The sequence below is a fragment of the Suricata suricatta genome, chromosome 8 (genome assembly GCF_006229205.1).
Source record: "Suricata suricatta isolate VVHF042 chromosome 8, meerkat_22Aug2017_6uvM2_HiC, whole genome shotgun sequence".
Lineage (NCBI taxonomy): Eukaryota > Metazoa > Chordata > Mammalia > Carnivora > Herpestidae > Suricata > Suricata suricatta.
In genome coordinates, this window is record NC_043707.1 from 2,687,955 (window position 1) to 2,696,734 (window position 8,780).

At 59.4% G+C, this 8,780-nt stretch overlaps 1 protein-coding gene across 1 annotated transcript in view; it reads right to left on the reverse strand.

The window, feature by feature from the left end:
- Positions 1-2,525: 2,525 nt before the first annotated feature.
- Positions 2,526-8,780, reverse strand: part of SLX4 (SLX4 structure-specific endonuclease subunit) — an 18,318-nt gene continuing 12,063 nt past the window's right edge. Inside the window, exons 13-16 of the mRNA XM_029949595.1 lie at positions 7,389-8,774; positions 5,174-5,273; positions 4,006-4,422; positions 2,526-3,550 (exon numbers count right to left, since the gene is read on the reverse strand). Of these exons, the coding sequence (XP_029805455.1) occupies positions 3,157-3,550; positions 4,006-4,422; positions 5,174-5,273; positions 7,389-8,774 (2,297 nt within the window). The 3' untranslated portion in view covers positions 2,526-3,156. The remainder of the gene's footprint in view (positions 3,551-4,005; positions 4,423-5,173; positions 5,274-7,388; positions 8,775-8,780) is intronic.

The following is an 8,780-nucleotide window of genomic DNA, read 5'->3' on the forward strand; positions in this document are numbered from 1 at the left end:
CAGGCTGGCACCCTCTGACACAGCTGCGGCCCTCATTGGCCTGTCGAATCCCCCTTGCTTTCTTCTCCCTCACCCCGAGCAGGCCCCTGCGACCCAGCTGTACCCCATGATGTGGTCCCAAAGGCGGGTCAGGCGCACCCTGAGATAGCAGAGACTGGCAGTTCACTTGGGTGCCTGCAGGTGGACCTCAGCATGCGGGCGGCACTGACGGAGAAGGGGTGAGGGGGAAGGACATGCCCAGAGTGAACGACAGGAGAAACGTTACAACAGGGGACAAGTATAGGACATCCTCCAGTGACGGGGCAGGTCAGTGTGGAGCCATGGACAGAAGCAGGTGACAAGGTGGGAGCCAAGTGATGGGCACCCCAATTCTCCTAAGCAAGGCAGGTGGGAGCCATCAGTGGTTGCAGGGCGGGAGGTGGTGGGTTCAGATAATGCAACGTGTGGACGAGGAGTGTGGGAGGGGATGTGTGCGCACAGCCTGTTCTCACGAGCAGTGTGGAGGTGGAGGAGGAGAGGGGAGCGGAGGGGACCGAGGTGACAGGGCAGAAGTGCTCTGTGCGAGGATGTCATTCTGTGCCCCCCCGCCCCGGGTCTCCCCTGCAGCAGAGCCTTCAGGGCCCCCAGCAACTTGCCAGACGCAGGGGAGACGCGCGGCTGTTCTCTCTAGAAGCTCCTGAGGCTGCAGGCCCGCTCGGCCACGAGCTGCAGTGGAGGCGTCTGAAACCAGGCCGCCCACAGGATGCTGGAAGCCGCAGGGGCCTCGTGGGTATCCATCATGTGAAAGACGCCAAGAGGCCTGCTCTGCTCCCCCCTCCAGCTCAGGGAACTTGGTTACTGAGCACAGGAGGAAGCAGCCACCTCCCTGGGGGTCTTGAGCACTCTCCCCCCACCCCCAACAGATGGCCCAGGACCACACAGGAGGCCTTGCTCCTGACTCCTGTGTGTGTGTACGTTTGGGGCTGGGCTTTCGGTCCACCTAGCCAGACAGGCAGTGGCCTCAGCCCTTCCTAACTCAGCCTGAGGCTTCCTGCCTGCAGGGGCGGGGACCTCCCTGGGGGGTTGTGCAGGCCCTTGGGAGACCCGTGGCTCTCCTTTGATTGCCTGCAGTGACCATGCCCAGGCCGGGCCACTCACAGGTTGTGGGACAGGCCTGGGAGGTGTGGACACAGCATAACAAAGTGGGGGTGTCACACACGGTTTCCCATGGCTCTGGGAGTCGGCACGCTGTCTTCTGTGCTAACTACCAGTCATGAGGCAGGGTGGAGCTTCTGGAACATCTGCCCGCGGAGCAGCATGAGACCCTCCGCCGGCCCGCCGCAGGTGCCAGGATGGGGCAGCTCCTCCACACTGTTTTCCTTCTCAGCCTGTTGGCTGGGCCTGATTGTCCTGTTCCCCAGTCAGGTGACTTCTCCGGAAAGGTCAGGGTTCTGGAGGCTGCCAGTCCTCTGCTTGTGGCTGGTCCCTCACTACCACAAATGTGCACGGGCTCAGGCTTGGGGCTCGAGCCCTGGCCGGGCCCACTGCCGACTCCTGGGGTTCTCCAGGGCCCGCTGGGAAGCCCTGACTGGCCAAGGCCTTCTACCAGCAGGGATCCCTTCCTCCCACCCCTTCCCCGGCCCAAGGCTTTTTCTGTTCCAACCCCTCCTGCAGCTGGTGATGCCCTGGGCTACCCTCTGAGGACTGAGGGCTACCAGGCCTTTCCCGGGGCAGTGTGTCCAAAGCTGCTCATCTGGGTCCAGGGGCTCCGGCAGGAGTCAGTGAAGCCAGGTCAGGGCTCTGAGTCTCCTCCCGCTTCCCCAAATCCTCACTTCCCTCAAACAGTCCCTACCAGGGCAGAAGAGCAAGAAAGAGACACATGGAACCTTCAAGACCAGGCCAGACCCCGTCTTCAGTCTCACCTGCTGTTAGCCATGAACTCTCAGACCTGGCAGCGCACTATCCCCTCTAACCCCCGGGTGACAAACCAGGACACACGGTTTGTGTTCAAGAGGCCCTGTCTGGCCTCCCTGAATGCTACACGCACCTGAGGCCAGTTCACAATAACCCTCTTGCAGGAGGCTAGTGCTGGGGGCCACCTGAGCACTGACCCTCACCCCCGGCTTGGGACAGGCCAGAGTCTGGCTTGTTTCTGACCTCTTCCCACAGGTCCCAGGCCACAGGCCAGAACAGGCTTTGTAAACTCATCCTGCTAAAATGCAGATTCTGACTCAGCGGGTCTGGACAGACCCATCCCTGCATCTGTAATACTCCCCTGGGGTGACACCGTGGGGCCCCAGGCCTCACTTTAAGCCATTGAGGGATGGAGCTCAGTGCTTGGTAGGGGCTGAGTGTGGGTATACAGACGCACAGTCATGGATGAATGAATGCACACACTTCTTATCTAAGAACCAAAGAGAAATGAGCCAGCAGGCCTGGGTCACCTCTTGCAGTGAAGGACAGGCAGAGACCTGCAGATACGGTGTGGGGGCAGCAGAGGCCGTTGGGCGAAGCTGCCAGCCAGCCTCCCTCATCGTTCTAGAGGGTAGATTTTTATAAAGCCTTTGTGTTTTTATTGCACATCATATAAAATGGACTGCACTGTATTTAAAACAGACAAGGCATTCACAGGATGTAGAGACCCAGACTCTTCCTCTCTTGTGGCCCTCACCCCTACTCCACATCGCTCCTGAGGCTGTAGACAGCCTCCCCTACATACCCAGCAAAGCTGGCTGTGCACTGCCTGCACCGTCCCCTTTGGAGACTGCTGGTGACGATGACAGGTGTCTGGGCAGGATGGCTGGGCTGGCAGAGCACCTGACATGTGGCAGTGAGAGGCTTGTGGACACCTGATCTGCTGGTGGAGGCAGGAATTACGGCTGAGTGTGGAGAAGGAAGGCTGGACAGGCGCCAGCTGGCCCTGGATGTCCACCTTAGGACGAGGACACCCTGTGCTGGACAGACCTCGTCCTGGTCGGCTGACAGCCGCCCACTGCAGGGTCAAAGGGAGACAAACCGTGGGCACCGATAAGGGGCTGGGGCCCGGAGGCCGTGGAAATGGGAGTTGGGGAAAGCCGAGCCAGCTGGGTGCCGCTGTCACTTTCACGGGGGTGGATGTAGTCCCCTGTCCCAGAAACACCCGTGGAGGCCTGGCTCGCTGATGGCGGCTGCAGATGCTCACAGGCTGCTGATGGCCGAGGGTGGGGAGGGGCGGACCCGCCTGTCAGCCTGGCCCCGCTTCTTCTTGCCTACAGGCTGCCGCCTCCTCCTCTGGAGCTTCTCCTTCCGGGCCGCAGAGGTGGTGAAGGTGATACAGTGGGCGTCCAGGAAGTCCAGCAGCTTCCCCAGGGCCATGCGGATGCCATGCTGCCTCAGCTCGGCCTGGAGCTCGGCCAGCTCAAAGGGCTGATAGAGCAGGACCTTGCGGTAGAGGGCCGGTCGGGAGCGGATGTAGCGCCTCACGGCCTCCTCCGTGGTGGCCGCCTGGACAGCCGTCTGTGATGCACTCACCTCCTCTTGACCCTCTTCATCCCCTGCAGACTCAAAGGCCGCTCCAAACTCATAGGAAGAACTGCAAAGAACCAGACAAAATATTCCGTGACACTCCTTCTCTCCAGCACCCAAGACCAGGAATCTCTGTGAGGAAAAGAGCATTTCTGTGTTCCCTGTGGGACCCAAAGCATGGCCTGGATGATCTCCCAGGGCGGCAGGGAGCTCCAGGCTGCTGCGATCCTCCGCTCTCGCTGCGGGCTGGGGCAGGATCCTACCCTCCACCAGAGTCGACCGCCGGCAGCAACAGGCACGGCCAGGAAGGCCAGCCCCCCTCTCACCAGAGCATCTTCAGGGCAAGGATATGGGAGCCCCAAAGGTCTGCTCAGGAGGCTCACAGGGGACTGCCTGTGACCCCAGCTGGGTTTCCTATAGTTCTAATCCAGAAGGCAGCTAGCTGGGATTTCTCAACAACAGCATTAGGCCTTGCTTCTGTCAACTCACAGACCCACTGGTCCTGTCCTTCTGTCCTGTTACCTTTGGGAGCTAAAGGAGCTGTCACTGCTGTCCATGGAGGACGCCACTGATTCCTGGGAGGCTGGGAGCTGGGCATCACCATCAGGGTTTGGAGGCTCCTCCCTGGCTGGTGACCTGCTCATTGGAGGCAGGCTTCCACCAGGCTGCTTCTCTTGACTAGGGGGGCCGTTGGTCTTAGTGGACCCCTTGGACCTTTGGGGAAGAGCGCCAGAAGTGGCCTCCAGCGGGGCATGGCCAGCTGCCCTGGAGGCCCTGGACGTCTTGCTGGCGTGGGTCTGGCCGTGAGGAGCCTCCAGCAGGACCTGCGAGGATGGGCTCTCACTCTCCGGGTCAGACTCCAGCGTCTGGTGAGTGTACTGGAATATCTCCTTCAGTTTCAGGACCATCTGGCGTTTGGGTAGCGGGCGGACCCCAAACCTGAAAGGGGAGACAGGTGAACATCAGCAAAGAGCAAACAGTTATGAACAAATAAAATTAATGGCTTTGTGTAATTGAAATCTTAAATGCCTGACTTTGAGCATTAGAGTTGTCTATTCTGCAGACCAACTGAGCTTACTCTGAAGAAAATTCTAGAAGGGCCATTCCCAGGTTCTGAGTGATGGCGGTAGAGATAACACCTGTGCCCAAGGTGAGGAGCAGCGTTGACTGGGATGTGATAGTTGGATGTTCTTTTAAAAAATCAGATCTCTTTATTCAGACTGTCAGGGCAAGGGTGGGGCGCCTGGTGGCTCAGTCGGTTAAGCCTCCGGCTTCGGCTCAGGTCAGATCTCACGTTCGTGGGTTCGAGCCCCGCGTTGGGCTCTGTGCTGACAGCTAGCTCGGAGCCTGGAGCCTGCTTCTGTTTCTGTGTCTCCCTCTTTCTGCCCCTCCCCACTCATGATCTGTCTCTCTCTGTCTCAAAAATAAATAAAACATTAAAAAAAAAAAAGGCAAGGGTCCCGTTTCCATTCACATGGCACATGGAGACCTATCACCTGATGGGTCACCTGACAAGTCTCCTCTCTCAGCTTCTGTGAGAACAGGGAATTTGGGGAACAGTGTGCAGAGAGCCAGATGTCACACCCTGCCCCCCGCCCAGGCTCCTGCTGTTGGGTCCTTCATCTTTGGCCTCACTAAAGCCTGGACACACACAGGAGGGAGCGGACAACTTTTCAAGAATCACACCCACCTATCCAGTTCTTTCTTCAGTACCGGGGTCTCCATGATGGAATACCTTGGCATCGGGGTTATGGGCACTTTCGGGGGCAAGTTCTTCCAATTAGCACCTTCTAGGCAGAGCAAAGGAAACACCTTTCAGCACAAGCGACCTGGATTTACCTCTTCTGAGGCTCAGGAGGATCACCAAGAGAAGTTCTGCATTTGAAGAAAGCCCAGCCGCGTCGGGCTCCATGACAGTGGTGCGTCCACGCCGTCACTGACGCTAGAACCGCGTCTTCTCGGGAGGCATCACACGGCACGTGACCAGGGCCACGGCCTCTGTGCGACGCCGAGGCTGCGTGGACAGGGAGGAGCGCGGGTTCGTGGCTGCCAGGGGCCGGGGCGAAGGGGCAGCAGAGCGGCTGCTGACGGGATGACGAGGACGCCCCGGGACTCGTGGTGACGCCTGCACAGCACCTTAACGCACTAAAGCCACCGAGCGGTAAGGTTTCGTTTTTGTCATAGCTTCCGTCCGTCACCGAGCACCGTCACACTCCTGACCGTATTCCCTGTGACTCACTCATTCCGTGACGGGAAGCCTGCACCGCCCCCCTCCCTCCCGTTTTACCCAGCCCCCCACAGCTGCAGAACATCGTTAATGTACTAAAAACCACAGAATCGTACATTTTAAAGGGGAAACTTTATGGTGTGTAAATAGCAGCTCCATAGAGCTGTTACTGTAGAAAAGAAGTCAGGATTTTACAGAGAAATGGGACAACTTAGGAATATATTTGGTTCTGATCCTTTTTATGAGCATGGAGCCCTTTGAGACTCCATTGAAAATAGGCTGTCTCCTGAAAAACAGGGACAAAATTCTTTATATAATTTGAGAAAAATTGTCACCTCGTGGAAGCCCACCTCTGATTCAGACTAAGGTGCCCCTGGGCTGAGGTCTCCCGCTGCGGTTCTCACACCACACCTGGGAACTGGCTGGTTAGAAATGCAAATTCTTGGCTGAGCCCCAGGCCCCGCGAAGCAGCTCCGGGGCGGGGCCTCGCCCTGTGTGTCCTAAGTCCTCCAGGCGGTTCTGAAGCCCACTCAGTGCTGACAGTGCTGGTCACCGGGTCCAGTCGGTCTTGGGTTTTAGGAGGAAGTGACATACCGGCTCGCACAGATGCTCTGCCCACAGGCTGCCCCCCTGCTCCCAGCCACTGCTTGGTGCAACCCTGCCCTTCCCGGCTCCCCCGGGACCTGCCTGGCAGGGGACAGGGCCGTGGCAGCACCTCAGTGGCTGCCACGGGGGACTCTGAGATGAAATGGGAAACAACATCCCTCCACGGGGCTGGGGACTGGTGGATGAGGAAGGACCTCCCACACTTGCCCCACCTGTGGTTTTTCAATAAGATGACAATTCACAAGAAATTTTAAAGTGAACTATCCAGAGGCACCGCATGCATTCCCAGTGCGGCGGAACCCCTCTCTAGCTCCCCAGCATCTTCGTCACCCCCAAACGGCAATTCCGTACCTAGCACGCTGCCCATTCTCTCTGTGCCTGCTCCTGGCAACTGCTCATCTGCTCTTGTCCCGACAGAGGTGCCTACTCTGGAAGTGTCACAGAGACGGAATTACACAGCACACGGTCTCCTGTGACTCCGGCCTCTCAGCGAGCACCGTGAGTCCGAGGCTCACCCACGACATAACGGGTGTCCGTATTTCCGTCCTTTCCCTGGCTGCTAACGCCCCCCTGCATGGATGGGACTCGTCCTCTTCATCCACGCGTCAGCTGATGGGCGCCTGGGTTATCTCCCCGCTCTGGCCACCGTGACCGATGCGGCCCTGGACACTGTGTCCACGGATCTGTGTCGGTCCTCACTGCACTTGTACTGAGCGTGCTCACAGCAGTGGAGCTGCGGGCTCGGGATGGCAGCGCTGTGTCTCACTTCGGGAGGAACCACACTTGGCCGATTCTGAGGTGCACCTGAGGTGCTCCTCTTGGCTTTCGGAAGTGCTGGCCCACTATTCCCGAGCAGGGTTCGAAGACAGCGCATTTTCACGCAGCCCAGGGGAGGCACGGGATCCAGGCAAGGACAGGAATTGGCTAAGGGGTACACCTGGAAGCAAGCCGGCCGCTCCTCAGCCCGAGCGGCGTGGGTTCACTGGCCCTGCCCTGTCTTCAGTGTCCCCTCCAGCCTCTTAGTGTAACAGTGTGAGAGACAGCTGCCCCCCGCCCCTGCCCCGCTACTCACTCGGCGTCTCTAGCCCTTCTGCTTTCTGAGCTTCATCAGCACTCCGTGTCTGGCCAGGAGGAAGGGGCTCTGGAGACTTCTCTTCTTCTCCATCCCAATCGTCCCACAGAGTGGAGTTCAGAAAGCTCAGCCCGCCACTCCCAGGCACCCTGGCCCGAGGGGACTGCTCTCGAGCCTTTCTTTGGCTGGCACAGCTTCTTCGGGTGGGGGTGGTGCCCAGGAGGGCTGGGGGGCGGCCGTCTCCACTCGGGCTACTGGTGCTCAGGGGCCCCGTCCGCTCGAGGTTCACGTGGTCGATCGGAATCGGTGAGAGGGGCTCCACCTGCCAGTGGCAGTCGTCAAACGGGACTGGGGGGTCGCTGTCCAGCAAGGGGCTGCTGTTGGCCACCTCCCGCTCGTCTTCGCTGTCCTCCACCTCCACCACCTCACTCGCGGTGGCCTGATTCAGCAGGCTCAGCCGGGGGGACGAGTGCTTCTGGAGCTGCCCCGTGCAATCGGCCAGGCTCGCCGAGATGGGGCAGGGTGCCAGAGAACAGTGCTGGAGGCGGCTGGGGTGGGGACTGCATGGGTCCCTGCTGCTGGGACTTCCTGCGCTGGTGGGGCCCAGGCACGGTGGCAACATCTGCGGCCTGGTTACCGAATGCTTATTTGCAGCTTTGGGTCCATCCCTGTCTTCTAGGGGGGCCCAGAGCTTGAACTGGGCCCTATGGTCTACTGAAGCCCTGGACCTGAGGCCTGTTATTTGGGTCTGGGATGAAGAGTCACGGCTTCTGCTGGCCAGAGGGGTGGCGGGCACCAGCCATGAGGTGTCTGTGCTGCTCTCCTCCGCAGGGCCGCTCTCGGGGTCACAGAACAGCTGAGAGGTCCCTCTGCCGCCCCCAGAGCCCTGGCTCCCTGGCAGCCGCTCCTCTCCACACAGCAGCCCTGCCTCTCTTTGCGGTGGGCTTTGGAAAGAGTCCTGATCTGCATCGATCTCGATGACAGAAAACAGCTCAGAAGACTTGGCGCTAACTTCTAGCACTCTCCTCTCTTCCAGGGGACCGTTAGGAAGTGGCTTTGCTTTGGTTTGTTCTAGCTCCAGCTCTTCATCTGAGTCCGACAAAAGGATGATCTCGTCTTCTCGGTTCTTGCTGGATGGAGTACTGTGAGATCTAAAGCTCGGCTGGGTTAGGTCGATGGATGGCGAGTGGTCTGGGGGGGTCAGAGCCCCTTTATTTCTGCATTGCAACAAGGAACCACGTGCGTTGCCTTTCTGGAGGCCTGGATCTTTAAGTAGCTTGCGGCGGCTGCCGCCCCTCTTCTGCTTGGATGCTGAGTCCTGGGAGGACGCCCCAGAGGCTCCGCTGGGCGACTCGCAGGCCTGCTGCGGCCGAGGGCGTGGCCGGCGGGGCC